The sequence below is a fragment of the Heloderma suspectum genome, chromosome 4 (assembly GCF_057233095.1).
Source record: "Heloderma suspectum isolate Gila_16-S chromosome 4, 16-S_ref, whole genome shotgun sequence".
Classification (NCBI taxonomy): Eukaryota; Metazoa; Chordata; class Lepidosauria; order Squamata; family Helodermatidae; genus Heloderma; species Heloderma suspectum.
The window spans coordinates 58,549,172-58,576,622 of record NC_139461.1 but is presented as its reverse complement, the minus strand read 5'-3'; the positions used below and the strand labels follow the sequence as shown (position 1 = coordinate 58,576,622).

The 27,451-nt window shown below is 42.0% G+C and overlaps 1 protein-coding gene across 2 annotated transcripts in view; it reads left to right on the top strand.

Annotated features, from left to right (window-relative positions):
- Positions 1-27,451, top strand: part of C4H8orf34 (chromosome 4 C8orf34 homolog) — a 158,992-nt gene that overhangs the window by 108,615 nt on the left and 22,926 nt on the right. For both annotated transcript variants that reach the window (XR_014789835.1, XM_084848047.1), the window contains exons 10-11: positions 6,799-6,872; positions 19,914-20,034. Coding sequence is in view for 1 of the 2 variants with exons in the window: in XM_084848047.1 (XP_084704173.1) it covers positions 6,799-6,872; positions 19,914-20,034 (195 nt within the window). In the remaining variant the exon portion in view is untranslated. The remainder of the gene's footprint in view (positions 1-6,798; positions 6,873-19,913; positions 20,035-27,451) is intronic.

Here is a 27,451-nt window from a genome sequence, read left to right as displayed (position 1 = left end):
GTTTCCAGAAATGAGCATATCCTATGGCCCTCTAGAAAGTGTCTAGTGCCCATAGGATTGCTCCCTTAGTCACTCTTGATATTTTTAGTATGAGATAAGTGCTATTGTAAATGAATCTATATTAGAATTAGGGATGCTGGAGAAATTCGAGACAGATTAAAATTAGCTCAGATTTCTAAGAATCTGACCTGTAGAATCCACTGCGGAGCGACCCCCTCAGGCCATGCGGAGTCTGTGGACTTTCAGATGATTTTTTTACTTTCCCGAAATTTAAGCATATAAATCCGTAGAAAAATACGTAAGTTTCTGCTGAGGAAACATTGAATGGAATGGGGGACAATAACCTAATTGTTATATTCTGAGGTAAATTATGTAAATACTTACATAAATACTTACGTAAATACTTACGTATTTTTCCCCATGATGAAAAAGAATATTTGCATCCGTCTGTGGGCGGATGATGGAACAAAAGGCACCTGAGAATCCGCCAAACACAGCAGATTTTACACAGTCCGTACATCCCTAATTAGAATACTATACATACTGGAGAGTATTGGAAATTGTTAAGAGGTGGGTAATAATGATAAAAATAATTTAAACAACAAAAAAGAAGTTCCTGGGAGAGCGACACTATCTCACATGAAAGAATCTGAATGAATCATATTAATATGCATTGATAAGTCGCATTCTGTGTTAGTCAGGAATGGTTTTGTTTAATTCTATAGAGAAATACTAAGAGGAATTATTGTTTTGCAAATTCTTATCTCAGTTATCAGATCATAGTGATGTGGGGAAAGAAAATTAGTTCATCAAACTGTTTTCCCATTATTTGTTTGATTATTTCCCTCTCTTGGCTCTCAGTTCTGTTCATGCTGCATTCCCTGTTGAGATTAGACTTAATACAGTGTGGAAAACGCTGATGTAAACCTGCTTTTTGAAGACACCAGCACAATGCTGAGGCTTGGCAGAATTAAAGTGCTTATCTCTGCTTTTTGGATAATGATGTATAACTTGGTTAGCAGGCACAGTGTTACTACACTCAGAATACCTCTCCTGGGCAGTATGTTCGTTATGAATTAGCTAAAAAGTTAGAACTCTCAACAGATGTTGTGGACAAAAAGGTTTCACAGAGTGTATATCAGGTAATGTGAGATATGTTACATTTTAACACTGAAGTTAATTCAGATGTAAATTGTTGTAAAACAGGAGCATCTAGTCATCAGATCTTGGGAACCAGTACATTATTACCATATTAACTATCGCTTCCAATTGTTGTTGTTCAGTCGTTAAGTCGTGTCTGACTCTTCGTGACCCCATGGACCATAGCACGCCAGGCCTTCCTGTCCTCCGCTCTCTCCCGGAGGTTCATATTCATTGCATCGGTGATGCTATCTAGCCATCCTATCCTCTGCCGTCCCCTTCTCCTTTTGCCTTCAATCTTTCCCAGCATCAGGGTCTTTTCCAGTGACTTTTCTCTTCGCATTAGGTGGCCAAAATAGTTGAACTTCAGCTTCAGTATCTGTCCTTCCAATGAGCACTCAGGGTTGATTTCCTTTAGGATGGACTGATTTGACCTCCTTGCAGTCCAGGGGACTCGTAAGAGTCTTCTCCAGCACCACAGTTCGAAAGCATCAGTTCTTCGGCGCTCAGCCTTCCTTATAGTCCAGCTCTCACAGCCATATGTTACTACTGGGAAAATCATAGCTTTGATTATATGGACCTTTGTCGGCAGGTGATGTCTCTGCTTCTTACTATGCTGTCTAGGTTAGCCATAGCTTTCCTCCCAAGGAGCAAGCGTCCTTTAATTTCATGGCTACAGTCACCGTCTGCGGTGATCTTGGAGCCCATGAAAATCTGTCACTGCTTCCATTTCTTCCCCTTCTATATGCCAGGAGGTGATGGGGCAAGATGCCATGATCTTAGTTTTTTTAATGTTGAGTTTCAAACCAGCTTTTGCACTCTCCACTTTCACCCTCAACGAAAGGCTCTTTAGATCCTCTTAGGGATATACAAAAGTCACTTACCTTTAACGAAATTTGATTTGCGGTGGGGGGGAGGCGCTCTGTCCCTCCCCCCGAAATTCTGGCTGGGAGGGGAGGTGTTCCATCCCTCCACCCCCGAAATTCTGGCCGGGGGGGAGGCACCCCGTCCCTCTACCCCCGAATCCTGGCCGGCCGGGCCCGCAAATGGCGGCGGCCGTAGCCGCCGCCGTTTGCGTCCCTGCAGTCAGCCGTGATAGGCTACGTAAATGTTTATGTAGCCTATCACGGCTGAATAAAAAAAAAAAGCGTGTACACAAATGGCGGCGCCCATGGGCGCCGCCATTTGCGTTCTTTATTTTGGCACGTCTTAGTCTACGTAAACATTTACATAGACTACGGCGAAAATAAGGGGAACGCAGATAGCGTAGCGTCTACGCGATTTGCGTTCCCCTTATTTTTGCCGTAGTCTACGTAAATGTTTACATAGACTAAGATGTGCCAAAATAAGGAATGCAAATGGAGGTGCCCATGGGTGCAGCCATTTGCATACGCGCTTTTTTTTTAATTATTCAGCCGTGATAGGCTACGTAAACATTTACGTAGCCTATCACGGTGTTTTTTAAAATTTAGCCGTGATAGGCTACATAAATCTTTATGTAGCCTATCACTTTTTTTTTTTTTTTAAACTTGGAAATGGCGGTGGCGGCCGGTCAGAAGACCAGCAGCCGCCGCCGAACCGCCGCCAGAGCTGCCACTGGAGCTGCCGCCACCAGGAAGATTCGCCGAAGGTAAGTCCCGTCCCGGGGGGGGGGGCGGGGGGGCAGACCGTTTCGCCACCGATTTCGGGGGAATAAATGCACTGGCATTTATCCTCCCCGAGATTCGTGGCGAAATTCTCTGACATCCCTAGCCTCTTCACTTTCTGCCACTAGAGTGGTATCTGAGGTTGTTGATAATTCTCCCGGCAATCTTAATATCTGTGATTCATCCAACCCGGCGTTTCTCATGATGTACTCTGCATATAAATTAAATAAGCAGGGCGACAATATGCAGCCTTGTCGTACTCCTTTCCCAATTTTGAACCAATCGTCTGGTTCTTACTGTTGCTTCTTGACCCTTGTACAGGTTTCTCAGGAGATGGGTAAGGTGGTCTCGTACGCCATCTCTTGAAGAATTTCCCATCTCCCATCTCTTGAAGAATTTGCCACAGTGTGTTGTGATCCACACAATCAAAGGCTTTAGCATAGTCAATGAAGCAGAAATAGATGTTTTTCTGGAATTCTCTTGCTTTCTCCATGATCCAGCGATCTCTAGTTCCTCTGCCTCTTCGAAACCCAGCTTGTACTTCTGGTAGTTCTCGGTTCAAATACTGCTGAAGCCTAGCTTGTAGGATTTTGAGCATAACCTTGCTGGCATGTGAAATGAGCGCAATTGGACAGTAGTTTGAACACTCTTTGGCGTTGCCCTTCTTTGGAACTGGAATGTAAACTGACCTTTTCCAGTCTTGTGGCCACTGCTGAGTGTTCATCACTTCCAATATATACCTACAAAAGACTATCAGTAGTTTGCTACTGACAAACCTCTAGTGGCCCACAAACATGTCTAATGTGCCACATACAACTAGTAAGTCTGTTTTTTAATTAAAATATTATCACCGGTAGTTTTTTTTAAAACAAATGCATATGTTTGTTCTGGATTATATGATTTCAGCCAGCAATACTGCTCCATCAGAACACCATCAATACAATAATTATTTTCTGACAATAGCAGTTGTTTGTTTTCTGGGTTGACAGTGTCGTCACTTCTGAGTATACCTATCTAGTGCTCAAGTAGAAAAGCAAACTAGATACAAACTGGATAAGGCAATGCATGGATGGTGATATGGAGCCTGTTTTAAAAATAACCATGTTTGGTACAGAAAGATTCTAGTCAGTCAAATTTATTTGCTAAAAACCATTGGATATCACAAGCATACAACATAATCAGATTAAAAGATACATTTTAAGATCCCAAGCACATTGAACCCCATGTTGTATAATAAATTTGTATCTAATCCTTTGGGCTGCAGAGGAAGACATAGAGTCTTTATATGTAATACGTTTATCCCTATCACCCAATACTTAACAAATCTTCTCCCTGCTATTCAAAAAAGGAACTCCCACAAGAATTCAAGAAAGGTTTTATGAAATGACTTTCCCATAACATTTTTGTATAATGAAATAAATGGACTTGTAAACACACTGTAATGTGGTAAGGTAAGTGCTTATCACATCCTTAAAATGTTTGAAATCTTAATATGGTAAATCTCATATCCACTAGGGATGGCGGAGAATTTCTCCCCGAAACTTCGGGGGGCCGAGCACCAACGTGTTCGGCCCCCCGAACAAGTTTCGGGGAGAAATTCTCCGCACCCCCCCACCCCCGGGATGGGACTTACCTTTCCCGAATGTCCCTCCCGGCGGCGGGTCCGGCCGGCGGTTCGTCGGGTCTTCGTCCGGGGCGGGAGCGGCAGCCGGTCTTTTGACCGGCTGCTGCTGCCGCCATTCCAATAAAAGAAAAAAAACGCCCCCGTGATAGGCTACGTGACGATTAACGTAGCCTATCATGGCTAGATTTGCAAAGTCAGCCGTGATAGGCTACGTAAATCGTCACGTAGCCTATCACGGGTGACTTTAAAAAAAAAACACAAAACGCGTACGGATAATGGCGGCCCCCATAGGGAGCCGCCATTCACGTTCCTTATTTGGTCGCTGTAGTCTACGTAAAGATTACGTAGACTATGGCGAAAATAAGGGCAACGCTATTTGCGTTGCCTTTATTTTCGCCGTAGTCTACGTAAAGATTTACGTAGACTACAGCGACCAAATAAGGAACGCGAATGGCGGCTCCCTATGGGGGCCGCCATTTGCGTTCACGCTTTTTTTTTTTTAAATCACCCATGATAGGCTACGTGACGATTTACGTAGCCTATCATGGCTGACTTTGCAGATATAGCCATGATAGGCTACGTTAATCGTCACGTAGCCTATCACGGGGGCGGTTTGTGGTTTTTTTTTACTTTTAATTTCGCGGCCGGGCGAGGCGAGGCGCCTCCTCCCCGGCCTGAATTTCGACCGGGCGAGGCGGGAAGCCTCCCCCCCCGGCCTGAACTTCGCGGGGAGAGCAGCGAAGCGCCTCCCCCCCACCGCGAAAAGCTGCGAGACCAGGTAATTGACTTTCGTGCACCCCTAATATCCACAAGGCCATTTCAACATCGGATATTTTGTGGAAAATTCATCAATTTTCCATGTCAGTCAATAGATACTAAATTCATACAAGTTCCTAAGTTAAGTAATTTAAAGAAGCTTTCGTTAACAGAGGAGACTTTTCACTGGGAAACTAGATTTTATGAAGTCATGTCAAGCATGGATCATATCAAGGTGAGGTCTTAGGTTCTCATCAGTAATATTTAGGGATGTCAGAGAATTCCGCCACGGATCTCGGTGAGGTCAAATGCCAGTGCATTCGGCCCCCCGAAATCCATGGCAGAACAAAGCCCCCCGCCCCCCTACCCCGTGAAATGGGCCCGGAACGGAGCACCTACCTGCTGCTGTCCACGCTGATTTGCGAATGGCGGCCACATCTGCGGCCGCCATTCGCTTCTTTCATATAGCCGTGATAGGCTACTTAAAAACTTAGGTAGCCTATCACGGCTAACGCAGGGACGCCATTTGCATCTGCTATAAGTATTTACATAGCCTATCGCGGCTTAACTAAGGGAACGCAAATGGCAGCCACTACGCCATTTGCGTTCCCTTTTTTTTGGTGCCGTAATAGCCTACGTAAATATTTACGTAGGCTAAAACGGCAAAAAAAGGGGAACACAAATGGTGGCTGCCGTAGCCGCCGCCATTTGCATCTGCTGTTGTTGTTGTTGTTTTTTGCCGTGATAGGCTACGTAAATATTTACATAGCCTGTCACGGCAAAATACAGCCGCCATTTGAGTCCCTGCAGGCTCCCCAGCGGCCGGATGTCCGGCTGCAGGTAGCCCCAGCTGGCGGCTCCACGGAATCACCGTGGAGCGGAGCCAGCCGGGGGGAATTTCAGGGGGAGGGATGGAGCGCCTCCCCCCCACCGCAAATGTCACCCTTCGAAAAGGTAAGTGACTTTCGTACATCCCTAGTAATATTGCAACAGGACATCCATTCAGATTCATATACCTGTGACTATTAGCAACTAAACAAATTGCCTTTTCAGACATAATGCTAAAGTATAGCATAGTGCACAGGTGCAGAATCTATGGTCCACCAGATATTGCTGAACTCTCAACTCCCATAGGCCCCCAGTCAGCATGGCCAGTAGTCAGTGATGATGGAAGGTTTAGTCCAACAACACCTGGAAGGCTACTGGTTCCCCACCTCTGGTTTAGTGTTACATAAACAAGCCTAGGACTCACACACTTCTCCCCACCTCCCTCTCCTCCTCTGGAGTTTTTGCAAGGAGATTGGAAGTGTTCACTTTCAGTTTTAAACTAACCAGACCTTTCCATTACATCCACGCATGGCAGAACTGAGGTTATTAAACTATTGTTGGCTCAAAAAACCTAGGATCAAACCATGGTTTAGGTTAATGGCTTTGTTCACTAACCATAGTTAAAACTAAGCACACTTTCTGAAGTTCATACATAACATAGACCTGTGATTAGTATAAAAATAGAACCAACTGCTTCTGATTTCCTCCTTGTGGCTTTGCACAGGTGGTTTGGCATGCTCAACTAAGTAAAATGCTGTTAATTCTTACTGGACTAATGAATGTATTATTGCCTATTTTCAACAGTGTCAGTGCCTGGAGCAGAAATCTCAATGGAAAGCAGTGATGAATTGGAGAACGTACTCCAAACAACAGAGCAAGTAAGAATACAAACTCTATGGCCTTGTTCAGGTGCACATTGGGGAAGGGTGGTTAGGCTAACCAATGGTGCATGGTGGTTATCGCTAACCACAGCGATTGCTACTGCCACACGTGCAGGTAACCATGTTCTGCAATGTGGTTAGACTAAACATTCTCCAACCACCCTCCCTCCTGCAGGAATCCGTAGTCCTCCAGATGGGGGAGGCATGCATCCCAGTGGCCTTTGTGCTGCTGGCCATTTTTGTGCTTGGTCCTTTTGGCCATTTTGGTGTTTGGCTACTCCTTCTTTGGCCACTCTTGCCACAGAACTCTATGGCAGCTGTCAATTAACCATGGAGGCTGTTAAGACATCATGCTAAGCTGTGGTAGAGCCCACTAACCATCTTGCAGCAAGTGGTTAGTGAACGTGGTTAATAAGCCACCATGGTTGGGACAGACGCCTGTTCAGATGTCACAGTAAGCCAACATGGTTAGCTCAGAACTCCTAACCATCATGGCTTAGCATGATGTCTGAACAGGCCCACTGTGTGTTGCCTTCAGTACTATGGTAGACTGCAGGGTAGTAATGAAACATATAAATAATACTTTCTTATGAACACGTTTCCAGTTTGTCTAGGTTAATTTAGTGAAGTACTATACTTGGCATGCAACTGAAGAGTATACTGTAGGTCTGCATATTATCTTCTCCCTGAACAGTAGACTGTAAACCATATTGAAACAATTACATGCTAGATTCAAACATTCAAAATTAACTGGACTATTCAGTAGTCTCTGTCTCTGTCTCTCTCTCTCTCTCTCACACACACACACACACACATGCAATCTTTAGGAAAAAAACTTACTTTCAATTTTGCTAGAGCTCATATATTTCTAACTGAATATATGTTAAAGCTGTTCAGGGACCCGCCCAACCCGCTTTCGAGGCCGATTCAGAGCTTCTGTCTTAGCCTGATCTAGAGTGGGGCCAACCCACTTTGGCCTCTGGATCCGAAGTAAGATCTGGACAGCCAAAGCAGCCCCCCCCCCCCCGCCAGCCACATGCAAGCCCCACCCCCACCCAGCCGCACAAGCCCCCGCTTCTCCTTACTTGGACCTATGGGGAGCACCCGCATCCATTGTCATCTTGGAGGGAGTTGCCATGGCCCATTTATGCCTCTAATGTTGTGTAGATGGCTCCTTTACAGCTGCAATCTATGCAACATTTAATTACCAGAAGAAGAAGAGTCACCATTTTAAAAGACAATGGTGATTCCCTCCAAGACGCTGACAGCTGTGGGCACTCCCCATGGGTCCAGGTAAGGAGAAGGTGCTCGTGTCTGGATCGGGCCGAGACACCCTGAAGCACTTTGGACTGATCCGACACGCTTCAGGATGCTTCAGCCTGACCCCAACCTGCTCCAGAACCAGACCACTTTGGTCCGAATCACCCCAATCTGCTTTGGGATTCAGACTGAAGCAGTGCACAGCCCTAATATATATATAGAGGCAAATGAAATCACTTTTAAATTCCATTAGTTGGAGGGAAGTTAAGCATCTGCTTAACTCTGCTGTTGAGATCAATCAGACTTGAAAGTGCTGAACTGGCTGGTTTGTACCTTATATGTTTCAAAGTTTTGTGTTAAAACACACGTATGTCACATATTGTGACATTATAACCATGATAGTGTTAAGCTCTGTGTCATACTATACCAAATAATCTATATTCTTTAGCTTGCTAATTATGAGTGTGAGAGTGTACAATGGCATGATCTCCACAAAATAGGTAATGTTTTCCATAAGGTGTTTTATTCCAACCAAAAAACAATATTTAATGGCACATCTTGTACTTATTTGCGCATGCCTTGATTTTCAGAAACTAAATCAAATAAATGTACTGACATTCGTTTCTCAAAATGAGTTTATATAACAGCATAACATTCTCACACATGTTAACATCAGAGACAAGCGTAACTGCTTGTGAATCTTTGTCTATGAACTGTGCCAGTTTAGTCAAGGTTGTTTTGCAATGTACTCCAACATTGGAATCTAAGGCATTACTGTGTTGGGTGAGGCAGAAAGAAAATGAGGAATTTGTAACTTGCTGAATATATATTCTTCATGCTATTTGTTCATAGCTATAATGGACTTCAATATTCTCAAGCCAAGTTCACATTGTTAAAAGCAAGGCAGGTCAAACTTCACTGTTCCAATCCTATTTGTTTACATTTTCAGTTGATAATTACAAGGCCAAAATAGATAAGGTGCAGGAGGTCTATGATCGGACTCCTGATGTTTTCAATTTAATTTAAAAGAAGGTATTGCAAAACTCTCAAATTGGATCAGAGCAGTTGCTCTCTTCCATCAACCCATGCCATTTCCCCACTCTAAATTATGCCCCTGCAAGCTGTGGAAATCTATATATTTTCTGCTGTGGAGCGAATAGTTTCAGGGGCAATTTAGATCAGAGAAACACCACAGGGGGAAATATTAAACTCTCCTTTCTCTAAGTGCTGCAGCCTCAGTCCAACTCAGGGTTGATCACAGCTGCCTTTAACCTAAAATGTAAAAGTTGGGACTCATCTGTTTTGGCCCACATTTTTAAAGTTTCATTTTTAAATACAAATAACTCCCTCTCTCAACCAAAATATAGAGTTTATCCTTCACTCTTTTTCACTTGTGAGCACAGGAATAGCATATCCTCCTTAGTTTTACCACCTCTGCCATTTCTTTTATCTTTTGTTTGTCATTTGGTATGGGTGGTTTTGTTTTGTTGACCCATTTTTATCTTAAATGCCTAATGTAAGAATAAGAATGTTATCTCTGAAATATTCTTTTTTCAGGCTATCTCTGAAAAAAAGAAACAGCCCTTTTGTTTTTCCACATATACTGATTAAAAATATTTTATTGTATTTTTTAATTTATATACAGAGCTTTAATCTAAAAAAGGATTTCAGGGTGGTATACACAAAAGTCAGTTATTTGATACAGTAAAAACAGTATAAAATTTCTGCACTGCATTTTTTCACTGCAGACATTCACTTCAGGAAAGAATGCAGGTAAAGTCTCAGCTGAGTGATTATTTCAGCAGTACAATTTATTTATGTATTGATTTGATTTGATTTGTGCCCCGCCTTTCTATCAAGGACTGGCATTCAAGGTGGCTTTACAATGATCCTGTAAAGTTCCTGGACGTCAGAGTTGATGGGATCTTCCAGTAGGATAGTGGCAAGAAAACATAGGATACGTCTTCTATTAACTACAAAAGAATTTAATATAATTAAATTAATATATAACCTCTTTTTCCTAAAGTTTCTATTGTCTTGAAAACCATGTGTGCTTAAGCTTCAGCTGAAGGAAAGAATATTTGGGATAGGGGGAAATGAGTGCTAGTTGTGTTCTTTGTAGCATGGGACCAAATTAATCTAAGATATAGGGACAAACAAATGGTGATTGTTGCATTGGGGAATGAAAAGGAATTATCATTTGTCCTGAACCAGAGCGGACCAGTTGTGGCATACAGCATTTTACAGTGCTCTGCCATGGCATTGGCCACTGATAATGAGGGTTTGTAAATGATACCATGGCTGGTGTTCACAGAATCAATATTAATTGGCTTGGCTTGGCTGATGCCTCAGTGAAAGCGCCAAAGAATGCTGATTGACTCCTGGGGACCTTTCTCTGTTCAATAAAGCCGCTTAGTATAACCGTAGAAATCAGAATTGAGGTACCATCAACATACTGATGATCCTTGGCTCTGTCTTTCATTTTCATCTTCAGTCTTTGTGCTTACTGAGAGAACAGTACAGAGAGAAGGAAGCTCACAGACTGAAGCCAAACAGGAATGAAGAATTGAGGTCCAGAGGGACTTGTGACACAGGTGTGGGAGTGAGGGGATGAAGATGCATCTCAATAAAGGTTTCAGAATCTTTTGGTTGCACAATTTCTCAGCATGGGCAGACTTCTGGATCTGTTAGCAGGCCTGGAAAGTCATGTTGGTGCAGTAGCCAGGGAGACTTTTCATTAGCTCCATCTGATGCTGTGACTCAAATTACAGAAGTGCTGCAAGCATCTATTCTGGCTTGCTGTAGGCTTCAGACTATGGTCCAAGGTGGATTGTTACCTGTCCAATCCGGGTGACTGTTGTTACCTGTACAGCCCTAAACAACTCAGCCTCTGCATATTTAACAAACTCATAATTTCCTTGTATTTTTCTTCTTGTTCTCAAAGATTAATTAACTCTTGACTATTAATCAAAGTGAATTTGTGTATCTATTCTCAATTCTCTAAATTAAAAGGGGGAAAAGTTAGCTAAAAATATGTCCAAATATTTTAGTATATCACAAGCAGAGATCCCTTCTGCTTTTAGATACTATGAGTACTGTAGTTGGTGCTTTATAGGTTATAAATTTATACAGAAATATATCATATGAATATAATATATAAAAGCAAAGGTCTGATGTGAAGGAATCATGGAGGTTTTTGTATGCAGTGGACCCTTTTATTTTATCTCCTAAAAAGCAGGGTTTTCTAAATAATAATCACAATCACAATAATGATATTAATAATACAATTAATAATAATAATAATAATAATAATTGTGAACAGTTGTATAGTGCTTTCAAGTGTTCAACACATTTCACATGCATTATCTTGCATTTCTTATAACAATTCTGTAAGATAAGTCAATATTTCAATATTGCAAATTGGGGGGCCTGAGGCTGAGTGGCTTGCATAAGGCCACATAGTGTGTTCATGACAGAGGCAGGATTGGAACCAGGGAATTCTTGATTCACAGCTTAGTCTCTTAGCCACTAAAAGTCAAACTGCACATTACTTTAGTTGTGTAGTTCTCACCTTGTGTAGTTCTCACAAGTGTGCCCTCCTCAGGACTGCAGTGGGGGCCAAAGGATTATAGATAGGCTCCTGTGCTGGCAATTCGTGAGAAGCACCCTGCACTCAAGGCCAGAACTATGCAGCTAAGGTAACGTGTAGTTTGGCCCTAATCTACACCGGTATTGTGGCACTTGACACAGTAACATAAGCAAAGAGAGAAGGTCCCTGGCCCAAAGAAGAAACAGAGGGAGCAGAGGCATAGGATTAAAGGAGAAGCAAGGGTAAAAGGGAATTAATGTGAACAAATGCAGTTGCACATAATTAGGTATAGCAGCTTAGCTAAATGGGAGAAGGGATGAGAGGGGAAGCAGGGCCATATCAACAGCCTTGCTAAAGACCATCCCCATGAAGGCTCCTCCTCCTTCAGCTGTCACCACCAGCAGCCATTCCAACAGACTGCACAGAGGGAGATGAGATGTCCTGCTGAAAGACTACTTAATCTTTCCTCATCCTTCCCATCCCATTTTCCTTGTGTGTCATGACTTTTTAGATTGTAAGCCTGAGAGCAGGGGCGGGCTTGTTTTATTGACTGCATGTAAGCTGCTCTGAGAGCTTTTTTGGTTGAGTTGTGGGATAAAAAATACTTTATATAAATAGCTTCAATTGAAGATGAGGACTAAGAGTTTAAGCCATGTGCATCACAGTAAAGATGGGTTTACAGGAGGATTTAAAGAAAGAGACAGACGTACTCTACAAAATAGGGAAGGTATATGTACATTTGTAGCTAACCTTATCTGTAAATGATAGCTCTTCATGGAAATTAATACTGAATTTGAACTTATGCTATTTCCGGTAAAACATAGCTATCATAAGATTTTCAACCCCAAAATTACATTTGTCAAAAACACAAAGCATTGCTTCTACCAGTATTATTACATGCAGCCATTTGTGAAGTTTTTCCCTGTCTGCGTTAGCCTGAATCATGGTTTGGGAAGGACTAGCTCACTATGCTTTTGGTGTAAAAAACGTGCTGGCACATTGCCTGCCATACAGAGCAGAAAGCTTGTAATTTCAATTACATGGCATTTCAAGTAGAACAGACCCTAATGTTGGACATAGGGATTAAAAATAGCTACCAATATTGCAACAAAGCTCTGAGGAAGATTATTATTTTTAGATTACATTTTAAAAAATTAACTAGCTCACATCATGTGCATGAACAGCTCATGGAGCAAAAAGGATTGAACAGTTGGTAAACTCTGAAAATGAATGATGTGAAGAACTCTGCATGCAGAATATTTCATTAGTTGCTTTTCTTGAATAGTAACCAGCCTTCTTAGAATCTCTTCGGTCAGGATTAACAACAGAGACAGTCTCACAGGATCAGGAAAAATATTTCACAGTATTCTGAGATACCTGTGATAGCTATTTCTAGTTCAGCTTGATTAGATGAGAACGGTTCAGCTGCTTACTGGACAACCATTAATGGTTTTCTTTGTTGTGGAATTATATTATAAAGCTGACACTTAAAAAAAAGAGAACTATGCAAAGTAAAATTATGCAATCAACCAATTTACTGACTTGTAATTTTGGCAGGTGCTGATTGTTGTTTAATAATCTCTAAGTTTGACTGCCATTAACTCAATTGAAATGCTTTTAATCTTAGCATTTTAGGTATTGTTTCCTGGTTTTTAAATATATTTTCAGTTAGACGTCAGCCTTCGCATTGCCCTTGTCTGGGAAATGGAAATCAGAGGGGTGTTGGTGCCACATCTATAAATTCATTGTGAGAGATGTTCTTTAGAATAAAATTATCCCTAAAATTCCTGTGCAAACCTTGTCTTTTGTTGTCATTTAAGAAATATTAGAAACACTGTTGCAAAAATGTCTAGTGATGGCAGGCAGTGCTGGCTCCAGGTTTTTGAGGGCCCTTGGGTGAAACATCCTCCATGGGCCTCGTCTCTCAGTGCATCTACTTTCTCACCACCATTGTCACCAGCTGCTATTGCTCCTCATCCTCTTTCTGATCATTGCTCCCACTTGCTTGCTTGACAGGCAGAGAGTCAGTGAGCAAGTAGACAGGGGCATCTGCTCCTCCACCTTCTCACCACCAGCACTGTCTGGGCCAGAGTGAGAGGTGAACATGCAGGTTGCAGTGGTGAAGAGGAGGAGCAAGTCCAGGGGACTCTTGTCAGTGGGCCCCTGCTGGGGTGTGTGGATGCCCAGCCAGGCCTGCCCTTGACTCCAGCCCTGGAAGCAGACTTCTGTGTATTGGATGTGCATACAGAGCATCTATATCTCCAAAGAGGTCAGGATCTACGCCCCAGAATGGTACTGGTTTCCCATATTAAACCTCAGAATCTGAACACAGCCACCATGTAGCAGACTACCCCCCTCTATAATCTCATTGCATTCTACTCTGATAAGTAATACCATTCTCTGCACCATCAATGGTATATATAGCTTTTATGCAGGTATATTACTAATGTGACAGGAAAATCCAATAAACCAAGCTCAGGCTCTTCCACAAATTGTCTCTAGCCTCTTGTGTTAGAGCTCCTCTCTCTCCAGAAAACAGCAAAGCTAGGCTTTCAAGTTTAAGGCAAGCAGAATTATCTCAGGTGAGTGCAACAAGAGGAGTGCAGCGTCACTGACAGATGGGGCGGAACACGGACATTTCAAAAGAGTGAGTAGCCCGGTGATGCGGTTTCACCTAAGGATTCAGTCACTTTAAAACAGGGATAGGAAATTGGTGGCCCTTCAGATATTGGAATCAAACTCCCATCGGCCCCAGCCACCATGGCTGTAGTTGGGGTGATGGGAGTTGTAGTGCTCAAATTCGTGGAAGAGAAGACTATCAGTGGCTACCTTCAGTATCAGAGGCAGTATGCCTATGTCTACCAGTTGCTGGGGAACATGGGTGGGAAGGTACTTATTTACTTGTGTCCTGCTTGGGGGTTCCTGGTTGACAGCTGGTTGGCCATTGTGTAAACAGACTGCTGCACTTGATGGACCCTTGATCTGATCCAGCATGGCCCGTCTTATGTTCTTAACCACATCTGGAGGTCTGCAGGCTCCCCACCCCTGCTTAAAAGCGCCCCTTGTGATCTAGAAATTGCTTTTCTACTACAGATAACTTGGGTAAGCAAACCCAATTTTTGGAAAACCAGATAAAGTAAGGGGCACAGTTGATTAGTTAGGATACCCCTTATTGCTTCCCCACAGCCAGAACAACATCTTTTGATTCCAAGCTTGATAGGCCCAAGTTCATGTAGGGTGCTCAGGGAACAGGACACCTAGCTGCATTAGCTTCAGCTAGCATTTGTTGCAGCACAGAGCCACTAAAAAAAAGTGGAAATGTATTGATTAAAGGACAACCTACTTGAGTGAATAAGGACAGTGTCATTCCGTTTACCCTTAGGCATGCTGATTCTGTTAAGAGTTGAAATTTTCTTCTGCTGTTAGTTGTGCAGAGTCTTGCACCTTTGAAGAGCGTCATTAATCCTCCAGGTTTTGACCTCTAAATTGGTTACAGTTAGTGTTTTTAATAAGCGTGTCTGTTGTTGTTTTTCTAAGGGGAAGAGCAATAAATGTGTCTGATCTAATGTGCTGCTTAAATTAGATGCAAGTGATGGTTGCTTTTGCTTTTTAATATGTTGATACTAAGGCACATATCTTTCCCCTGCCCCTTTCCCAATTAAAATATTTTCCGGAAATGTAAGGAACCAGTTAAAGTAGAGATTGAATTTGGGACTTTTCTTTTTTGTAAATGTTCATGCCAGGAAGAATTTGTCTGTAGTAACCTGAGTAAAGGCAAAAATAAATACAATGTAAGTGAAAAAATAATGAAGACATGGGGGAAAAAAACCTTTTAAACACTGACATATGGCTCACCTCAGCTGCTGGCAAATGCATCTTAAATATATTGCTTTAATTGTTTTCCACTGCTGTGATAGCTGGGGTCTCGCCTCAGTTCAAAGTTATGTAAGAGTGGTCAAAAGCTCGTTCCAAAAGTACCATTGACAAGGATGTTTTAATACTTTTCTTTGTATGAAAAGTGTAAAAACACCTTGCTGACAAATGCTATTTGTTCATGTATTGTAACAAAACTTTAATAGTAATAATAACATCAGAGTGAATATTAAACAAACTAAAACAGCCACTTTGAAAACCAAATATAACGTCAAGTAAAAAGGGCCAGTAGTTACTGGGGACCAAGCAACCCAGAAGGGTCAACTGATGCTGATGCCCATTTGGCCCAGCTGGCCATACTTTCCCACGTCTGCTCTTATTTAGCAGTTATTAGGAGATTTAGCACACTTTGCAGCAATCTGGGAAGCCTCTCACCATGTTAACTTTTCCACAAAGCCCTGGAATTCCTGATGTAGGATTATAATATTTTTTTCCTGCAACATTTATATAATGCACCTATAAATATACAGATCAGTGATATCTAAACATTAAAATGTATCCTTTATAGGTAAGAATTAGATAGGTAAGTCAAAGTACACCTTGTAGGAATTCTTCGGTATGACATTTCTTCCGTGTGACCATTATGAGATGCCATGGAGTTAGGTTGTGCACCCAACTGCTGTTCCAAATACGTAAGATATTTTAACTGACTTAATCCGAACCAAGGGTACTTATATATATCTGCTACTCCACTGATTTCCATTTATGTTAATTAAACATACACTGTGTTATTCCTCATTACTGTTGTATTGTTTGCTATCCAAGTGCTTCATGTATAAATGTTAATTTTATTTATTTATTTATTTGCTTGCTTACTTACTTACTTCATTTCTATACCGCCCAATAGCCGAAGCTCTCTGGGCAGTTCCCAAAGCTCTCTAGGCAGTTAAGTAATAATGCACTATTGTTTTGGCTCTTTCAGACATCAAAACATGAATGACAAAGCCGACAAATAATGTCTACAGTTTACTGTAGCTATAGCTTGTACAGAACTTCATCAGTCGTGCCTAAGCATTTGACAAACTGATTACAAACTTTAGAATTATTTTATCAGCTACGGCATAAATATCCAAGGTCTTGAGGTAGGAACATGTATTTGCTACATGGGATGCACACTTATATATGTACAGGCATTGCTAGGCAGTAACACACACAACTGTTTCTCTTACCTTAAATTATGGAATCTTTCTACTGAAATCTTTCATTAACCAGTATCTCTCTTGGCTGACCAGTTCCCTTCAAAATACAATTGCTTAACATATTAATATGTCTGGATTTTCACCTTTAGCAAAAGTGGCCATCTGTTTCTCAGGAAGGAAACTTAGTTGGCCTCCATAAGTATGATTGGCTTAATTTTCATTATATTATTGATTCATTGACTGATACAGAAACCTCAACAATATTACCAGAAGGAGCCTGAGAACCTCTTTCTCCCCACCAGGTGTCACTGTGGAGTCAGAATTTCAGTGGTCAGGCACCTATTTGCCTCTGCACTGTTTGGCCTACCTGCTCTAGATTCATCTGGGGAAAACAGCTTACATACAAAGAAGGGAAACTAAATTAAAAAAAGTCTTGCATTCAGCGTTTTTAGTTGCACTGACAACTCAGAGGGCCAAAGAAAACTGCTGCATTGTGAGTAGGTAGGCATAGAAGCTAGAAACACACAACCCCAGAGAGAATTCTGTGCCTCTCACAAAATCCTGAGGGCGCTACATCTCTCTTTTTTTTAACAAGTCTCTGGAGAGACTGCAGTTAGCAGTCCTGACAGCTTTGCAGATTACAGGACACAGCAAGAAACAGATTCATGAGTAAGTTGTGCATCTGCCTCTAGTATGATGCAGAGAGGTGCATCTACTCAACAGGAGATGCAGTTACATCTCTCATATCTCACCGCTGGGGTGGTGTGTGAATTCCACCTTGGACATTACACAGGAAGTGTGGAAAGCAGACACATGTATCACTTGTGCATCTGCTTCTTAACACTTTATGTAATGTCCAAAGCCAGTCTCTTAGTACCAGCGGTCTTGACCTTTGGATACGTAAGCTCTATCTAAGGGGGAAAGCATCTGATAGCTTCATTCATACTCTTAGTCTGTGACATTACTTAGCTATGCTGTAGGTAATTTCTGTTTCCCATCTCTCCCCCTGCCCTCCGCCCCCAAAAACAGAAATGGTGCCAAACTTTAAATTCCCAGCCCACTTCTTCGATCACGCAGACTCACCCTGGCTTCCGCTGACTTCTCAGTCACATCGTACAGATGGCACGCCTGCCAATATTGGAATCCAGCCCTAAATGGGTAGGCCGTGGTTTTACAAATGCCAGTACATAGTTGCAGGAACTTGAATAATTGCAATTAATTTAATGGAACTGATTTTGCTGGATACTTGACATTCACAGCAGATATCATTTGAAAGTGCAGGCTCATTAAGAGACATATTGGGCTTGAGAAAGGAGAGGCTACACTCAAAAATCCTCAGTTGCTTTCTCAATCTCAGGCTTCTACCAGTTGTGACTTCTTTCTGTTTGTTGTAAGGGGACAAGAAATGGTAAATTCCATAATAGTTTTTTTGGCTTGCCAGATTGGTTTACATCTTCTCTGTAGCCCAGCCTTTCCCAGCTGGCTGTGGGATTATGGGAATTGCTGTAATAGACGTCTGGAGGGTGCCAGGTTGGAGAAGGCTGCTTTAGCCAAAGAGGTATCGCCATATACTTCCTACTATATGATTTGGACACACAGGCTGAACCTAGCAGGCAGGAATCATTTACCTGTTCCTCGCCTGTACAAAACTATTTGGCTGGGAGTTAAGATGACACAGTTTTCAGGGATGTGGCTGGGTTTTCTGGAGAGGAGGGCCCTGGGAATATGCATCACTTACCCTGCCTACTTGTTTTTGTATATTGCTCTTTCCTTCACCAAGTGTCAATGGGACTAGTTGCACACCTGAAATTATTATGATAATATGTCTTTGTAAACTTGAGGATCTAACTATGAAATATACCTCCCCGCTCCCCAGCTACTCCATTTACATATTTTAATGAATTGGGGGTAGAATGCTAGAGGTGGGAACAAAACTGGAGCTTTTGAAAATGTAATTGATTCTGCTGTAGGAGCACATTTTTCAGAGTCACTTGGAACACCCTTATTCCAAATTCTTTATTAGTAAGGAAATATGACAGATAAAATCTGTTAGCAGCTTTTATAAAATTGATTGATGTGATATTTAAATTCAGCCAGCTTTTCTTTTCTGTACTACTGTGGAGCTTCACAGCTGAGATTTTTTTTTCATAAACATAGCAGCTTATGTGTTCATGAAAAAGCTTTGTAATAAATGATGATGTTGATGATGGAAGCATATAATTACATTGCACTATGTTCATTTGTTGTGTGTGTGGGTTAATCACAGAAAATTCATTAGCAGTTCAGTGGTCTGAATTGTATTTGCTACTTTAAAACTGTGAAGATACTTGTGCAGCCTGCTCTTACGCACTTTCACTCAGAAACAAATCTGATTGAGTGGAATAACTTATGCCCATGTAAGTATGCATAAGATATTAGCCACCAGGTATTAATTTGAAGGTTTGAAAATTAATCACCAAATACTGTTTGATGATTTTTCTACCTTTGCAAAGAAACCTCTTGTGTACCAAAGGATAGCTAATTAATTTTTTTAATTAACCTTCAGGCTCATTGTTTTCACGAATAGTCTTCCACATCTGGTCATATGTTTTTTGTTATATCCACTGAATGTATAAAGAAACTACCAAGTTTACTTCATGGTTTCTCATTTTTAAAAACAACTTTTAAAAGTCAGTTGACTAGATTCCAACATTTATAAGTAATTCTGAACACCACAGTGTTCAATAGCCAAATGACAGAGCAAGTGTTTTCCTTGCCAACAGCCCTTCCAAAGTGCAGTAACGGTGTCATGACTTGTTCCATCTGAATTGGAAATGCTATTTCGTCCCCAGAGGTAGTGAATTATGTAGATATTGAGGCCAATTTGATGTTGACTTAAACTGAATGCACTCTCAATGAAGTCAATAAGATCACACAATGTATAAATCATTTCAGGTTTTGGCCCAGTATGTTGCCTTAGTTTGTGCCAGGGTATATATACAGGTAAGCAGTACCAGACTGCGTTAGTTACTTAACTGAAAGAATGTGCCATTTGAGATTTTATGTAACTGCCTTTTTTATCAGCGTAAAAGTATACAAAAACATTTCGGTATTCTCCCTTGTTTTTAATCACACTAGAGTCAACCAGTTTGGGATCTAGACATTATGGGTTCCAGAAGTGGAAACTCCCAAAGTCAGAAACTATTAAAAGATTCCTTGGCTGCAAAAGAACTGCAAACCATGGAAAAACACCTTGCTGGTAAGTATCATGCCATAGGAGCTTAACATTTGCTTGTAGAATAGATGCAGAAAATATTTATTGTGAATGTGATGAGAAGGAGTTAACTCTGGGCATTTACAAAAAATCTTCACTTCTGTAGTACTTTATTGAGTTGACAGGAGTATTCATTTTAAGACAGACATTTAAGCTAGGCCATGTATGGTAATCAAAATATATCTGGACAACTTCCACAGTTCAGTAACATTTCAGTGTCCGTGAATTATTGTTATTGCTGCTAGGCAGCACTGCATAAATCTTCCCAAATTACTCCAGAAAACCCAGTATTTAAACGAAATATTGTTCTCTGAAGCCATTTGCTTTTGTATCCACAATATAAGGAATAATCCTTAGCTGCTTGGTCTTGCAGTAATTACGTAAGCAAAATTGCCACCATGAAAGGGTCATAAGACTAGGCCCATGAAGGAATAAAACACTAGTTGTCCATGTTTAAATACAGTCTTCTTTTCTCATCATTACAGGATGCTTATTTCTTTATTTTGATTTAAGCCTCCTTGATACCAAGTTCCAGAAGAGAATGGATCACAATTCCTTGTCCTTAATTTCCACAACGTAAAAGTGCTAAACATGAAGCTAGAGATGCCTCTTGTATGGGGCAAAAACATTTTGAAATCCACTAATAGTTTTGATACCTAACATGTAATCTCCATATTCAGAAGCAGTTATACATTCTGGTTATTTTATTTATTCTATTTTATTTAAAATTATTTTGGGGCTGCCTTTAAGGATAGAACCCTCTCTATCAGTTACTGTCACTATCATGCCCTGTTTGTGAGCTTCTCAAGGTCACTATTAGAAATAGAGAGCCAGTGTGATTTAACAAGTAAATTCATACATTGTTACCAGGATTTCTGGTTTGCCTACTAGAAGCTACACAAAAATCTCTCACATTACCTGCAGCAGCATTGGAGCTGGTGGAACATATCTGTTCCCTTGCCAATGCTGGTGATACTTGAATAGTGACATCACTTATGTAGCCAACTCTACCCATGTGATCGTTGTTATTCAAACTTGACAGGTAGCAGCTTAAGAGCTGCAATGTTGCAGCAGCCTCTATGCCAGGGATCCCAAACCTTTTTGGACCCATGACACATTTGGGGATTTGAGAAACTGCTGTGGGCACAACCACAAAATGGCTTCTATGGAAGATGTGGCTGGTCACCTAATGCCTGCCATGGGGGCCTGGCTAGTCAAAGAAGGCAGGGGAAAGAGAAATAGCAAGGCTAGAGGCTGAGAGGGAGGGGGGAAAGCAAGGCAGAGCAGAGGGAAGAGAAGGAGCGAAGCTAGGAGTGGGGAGAGACAGTGAGCTTAAGAGGTGGGGGGAATAGCGAGGCTAGAGGCTGGGAGGGAGGAAGGGAAAAATAGCAAGGCAGAGGGGTACAGGGGAGAGAAAAAGTGAGGCTAGAGGCTAGGAGTGGGAAGAAACAGCAAGATAAAGGGGTGAGTGGGAGAGAAAGAGCAAGGCTAAGAGCTAGGAAGGGAGAGAGAAAAGGTGGCTAGGGACAGGGGAAGGAGAGAAATAGGGAGGAAAGGGGTTGGGTGGAGAGAAATAGCAAGGCTAGAGGCTGAGAGCAAAGAGCAACAGCAAAGGGGAAAGGTCTGTGTGGATGGAAGAAGATAGGGTAGGGTCAGGATGCAACTCCTTCCTTCTCTTCCTGCCCGCTGAATAGTGGATCAGCAGCGGATTCAGGAACAGGAAGGAGAAGCAGTCACCCTAATGTTTTTCAAGTTTTTTGTTAAAAATAAAATTTTGAAGGGGGCAGAGCATTGTGGGCACCACTGGAGATCCCCACGGGCACCACATTGGGGACCCCTGCCCTATGCCACAAGGCAATGTGTGTATCAGTCTGTCTTAGGGGAGGAAGAAAATGGGTGGATTCACACATTATGCAAAGCCAGCCTGTGATTAAGCCATGGTGAGTTATTTGTTTGCAGAACAATGCATTGTACACCCAACAGACAGTGGGACTTGCTGTGGCTTGTTCTCTCCCTTCTTCCCCCTCAATCCTCCAGACAGCTCCAGCAAGTATCCCAGGGGACTTTGCAGCAAAAGCTGTCTTGTCTCACCTTCTCTGCTCCGAGCATTACCCATTTTTGTTCTTCAACTTAAAAAAAAATAAATTCAGTGCCTCAAAAATGCGCAATTCAGGTCTTATTTTTTAACATTATTTTTGTTGGTCTTTTGCAAGGGCGTACATATGCTTGCCTGACACCCTATATGTAATCTTACCTGGTCAATTTCCTTGTATGTTTCAGCTGTCAAAGGGAGCCATGAAGTGGAGTAGGTAACATACAAGAAATTTACAAGACAAGGTTGCATATCTGCCAGTTTGCATACAGTTGCGAAGGACCAGGGGGGAAATAATACTAAGGGAAAGGAAGGGTCTGGTAGGGCAATATTTAGAAGCAGCACAAATGGGGAGAAAAGTCAGGGGAGTAGATGCACCAAAACCGTGTGCGGGAGGGAGAATATCTTCCCCTTGGCAATGTGATCCTCTGACTTTTAAGCGTTGGAATGACAGTTCTTCCAACTGCCATTTTGGCATTGGTGGAAAGGCAGTCATGGGCAAGATCATGAGAAGCGAGCAACGTGGACTTTTTTGCCAGTCTTGCTGAGCAGCTCTGTAGCTGATTGCCACAACCCACGATAAAATAGGTCTCCCAGGTTTGGATGACATGACAAGCCTGCAAGAACAGCCCAGCAACAGCCCAACAGCCCAAGAACAGCCCAACAACAAGTCATGGGTTCTCATTGTGGCTTGTTCCTGAAAAATAGGCCACCCTGCGGAAAACGTTCTGGGTTTGGATGACATGACAACCCACCATGGCTGGCTGTCCATGGTGGGTTGTTGTGTTGTGTAAACCCAGTCAACGGGTATGTCTGGAACACTAATTTAGTACGCTTGAATGGCTATGTCATCCCCCTCCATTTTTGAAGCTCTAAGTATTTTTTGCTTTCTTTCTTTCTTTCTTTCTTTCTTTCTTTCTTTCTTTCTTTCTTTCGTGTTGATACCGCCCAATAGCCAAAGCTCTCTGGGCGATTCACAACTGCTTCAGTTTTTTGAGGGGGGGGTAAAGTGTATATTATCATTGGTCTTTGTCCCTTTCAACATACAACTGATACAGTGATAACTTTACGTTATGAATATTGAGATTCGCTTGTTTTCTTTCTTCCTTATTCAATAGCTGCTTTGTTTTTGAATGTTACATAAATCAAGCCATTTCACACTGATATGTGAAATTTCACAGAATGGATTAATTATTTCAGTTATACACCTGCTCAGGCATTAACTCACACATGTTTTGAAATATGTACACTTATGTACCTGTGGGAAAAAGCACCTAGCCTGTCACAACTAGAGCCATGTTTAGTGCCTTTCCTGAATGTCAGTCTACTGAAGAAGAAGCTACTGAGCTTGTCATGATAAGCCTGGGGCCATTCAGCTTCCTCATGAGTAAATGCACATTTGAGGAAGGCAACAAGTCTGGCTGTCATCAAAGCAGTTTCCTTAGGTTTCTTGTTCATGATTTCCATGGCCCACTTAGAGTTGTTCTTACCCAACCCCAGTGTTTGCAATATGAGGATGTTTCAAGGTGGATGCATTAGTGACACACTTTCCCACCTTCTGTCTGACCTCCCGCTGCCACTTGGCCCATGCAGACATTCAAGCTGAAAGGCTCTGATGTTTTGATACTACCTTGGCAACCAATTAGAGCATCAGAAAGCAATGGAAACCACACTCTTTGGTTCAGGATTTAAAAATAAGTGTCCAACTTTCCCCCCTCTGCAAATCACCACAGGCTAAGCTTCATACGAATGTAAGAAGAGTCAAGCTGGATCAGACCATTGGTAGGATCCAACAGGATTTTTGTGAACCACCCAGAGAACTTCAGCTATTGGGCAGTATCAAAATGTAATAAATAAATAAATAAATAGGATCCTACCACTGGCCACTAGCACTGCCCATGGCAGTGGCGATATAGCACTTCTGGGGCCAAGCCCTCAAATGACCAGAAACGCAGGTTTCTGGAAGGCACGACCTGCCCCTTCCAGAAGCTTGCGTTTCCACTCCTTTGGGGTTTGCACTCAGAAGCGTGACATTGCTGCCACCAGGAGTAGAGGCCGTGTGTGCCACCGCTGGTGCTGACTGCACTTGCACCACTGTCACCAGTGCTGGCTGCCAGCGGTAGGATCCTGTTGGATCCTACCCCAAGGGTCCATCTAGTCCAGCATCCTTGTTCACATAGTGGCCAACCAGCTGCCCACGGGAAACCCACAAGCAGGACATGAGTACACCAGCCCATGTTCCACAGCGACTAGTACAAAGTAGCCAGATCAGGATCCCTGCCTGTCGGGTCAGAATCCCTGCAAGCTTCCCAACTTCACATACACACAACCACTTCATATAATTTATGTTAGTTAGAGTGCCACTTATATCTTGCTCCCTGCACTTATTTCCATTCAAATGCCACTGATGAGAACTTTCTTTAAAAAAATCATAGAATCATAGAATAGTAGGGTTGGAAGGGGCCTGGAAGACCATCGAGTCCAACCCCCTGCTCACTGCAGGAATCTAAGTCAAAGCATCCCCGACAGATGGCTGTCAGGCCTCATCTTGAATGCCTCCAGTGTGGGAGAGCCCACCACCTCCGTATGTAATGGGTTCAATTGTTGTATTGCTCTAAAACAAATGTGCCAGATTTGTCATCAGATGAATATTTGGTGGCACTATTTTCTTTGAATTTTTTTTCCCAATTGGGAAACGTTGGTGTTCAAAATCAACAGATACATTTGATGCTACATAAATGTAAACAATTTTGTAGTGGAAAATCTTTAAATCAGCTGTGGAGAACTGATTTAAATGCTTTGCTTATCAGCAGAACCAATCAGTTTTTGCAGAGAACTGAACTTAGGCCAAAATTACGATGTTTATTGAACTCTCATTGAGATATAAATATTACATATCAGTTTTACAACACACGTTCCTCTTATTCACTGCAGATAAGCCAATGAACCCAGCCAATTGCAAAAAAACACAGGTTAATTTAATTGTAAGAGAACTCATTCCACATTTGGTTCAAGTTATGGCATTCGCGTTATTATCTATTGAGCCAAGGGATTTAAACAGGTATTCTATACATTCCAAAGTGGTGTGTATTGATTTTTTTAAAAAAACCTAATGCAAGAAAAATCATTAAAAATGTTAAAGTGAAAATAACTCATTTAATGAGGTCATTATTTCAATTACATTATTTTACTATTAAAGAAACAATAAGAAATACCCATTCTTATATTTTATTAAATCAAGGATGTTCATTAAATCAGTGTACAGAAATTACCGTTACAGGACTTTCCAATAACAAAATATTGGCTGGCTCACAGATTATGTCCTTTGAGATCTTGCTAAATATATACATTCATCATGCCCTTCAACACTAACATATTTTAAATGTTAAACATCTTGCTTTAAAATAAGTTGCTCAGCAGACAGTGGGAGTAATGGCTGCATTAAGTGACATTAGCCCCCTATTTATCTGAAATCAGGCATTCACCTTAAATAGGGGACAGTATGTTCACATTTCTGCTCTTTGTGAACAATCATAAAATTATAAGAGACTAGAAAGTCATTGGTCTGCCCTCCTGCTCAAAGAGGGTCCATCCACCCACCACTTGGCCAGAGATCAGATCTTTTGATCAAGGTGCATCATGCCTCAGGAAAAGAGCAGTTGCTCTGCAAACTGTGCTTACAGATGGATAATTCCAGATTACTTATACAAGTGATCCAAGCTTCATGCTGTTAGGGAAGGAAAAACCAGTGTTGCTACTACTCCAAAAAAAACACAAAACTGAACAGAGCCATAATCTAATTGTATTTTCTTAACAAAAAGGAACATTTAAAATGGCTTCATTCTGTTTTATTAGTATCTAGTGGTAAAAAGTTTAACATCTTTATAACATACACACGTTTTTACAATGCTAGTAATCAGGCTTGGTTCAAGATGGAATATATAGCTTTGTTGTTGTTCAGTCGTTCAGTCGTGTCCGACTCTTCGTGACCCCATGGACCATAGCACGCCAGGCCTTCCTGTCCTGCGCTCTCTCCCAGAGCGTGCTCAAGTTCATATTCATTGCATCCGTGATGCTATCTAGCCATCTCATCCTCTGCCGTCCCCTTCTCCTTTTGCCTTCAGTCTTTCCCAGCATCAGGGTCTTTTCCAGGGAGTTTTCTCTTCGCATTAGGTGGCCAAAATATTGGAGCTTCAGCTTCATTATCTGTCCTTCCAATGAGCACTCAGGGTTGATTTCCTTTAGGATGGACTGATTTGACCTCCTTGCAGTCCAGGGGACTCGTAAGAGTCTTCTCCAGCACCACAGTTCCTTACAGCATCGGATTTTCTTTTCACCACCAGACACATCCACAGCTGAGTGTCCTCTCAGCTTTGGCCCAGCCGCTTCACTCTTTCTGGCGCTACTTGGAAATACCCTCTGCTCTTCCCCAGTAGCATATTGGACACCTTCCGACCTGAGGGGCTCATCTTCCGGCGTCATATCTTTTAGCCTTGTGATATGTTCCATGGGGTTTTCTTGGCAAGAATACTGGAGTGGGTTGCCATTTCCTTCTCCAGTGGACCACATTTTGTCAGAACTCTCTGCCATGACCTGTCCGTCTTGGGTGGCCCCGCACGGCATAGCTTATGGCTTCACTGAGTTATGCAAGCCCCTTCGCCACAACAAGGCAGTGATCCATGAAGGGGAATATATAGCTTACCTTTATATATACACAAACAGTGGTGTTGTTTGGTAGTAGAGTGTTATTTGGTAACACAGGCACTTTGGGAAAAATCTTGTTGAAAAAATAGCTCAGTTTTCTGATGTGATTTGTAGTCATTATGTCATTCAACCCTTTAGTATGAGGTAGGTCACTGTTCCTATTTAAATACACTATGACCAATAGGTGGTGCCACAGAAATGTTAATATACTTTGTTCATTAGCCCCTGTTCCAGCCAATGGAACGTCCTCTTCTCACGGTCAACTGCACACACATGGTAGAATCCAGAGATAAATGAGCAAACTTTGCTGGCACAATGGGTTTTTCCTGGCTCCTCTCCCCACTACAGCCTCCTTTGCTCCCCAAAAGCCACTCTTGAGGGTTAAGGGAACCTCAAAAGGCATGTGATGGAGCATGAGAGGCTACACTGGACAGGGAAGTAGGGAGAATTTGGCATGGCTGCCTTGCACAATGGAAGTCCCTTTCAGCTCACGCAAGGTATCTGTGGATCTAAGTCATAAAACAAATGCATGGAGGAGAGTGGCATGGTGGCAGCTGGCCCGCCTCAGACGTCTGTGTGTTGAGCCAAAAGTAAGAATGGGGTTTC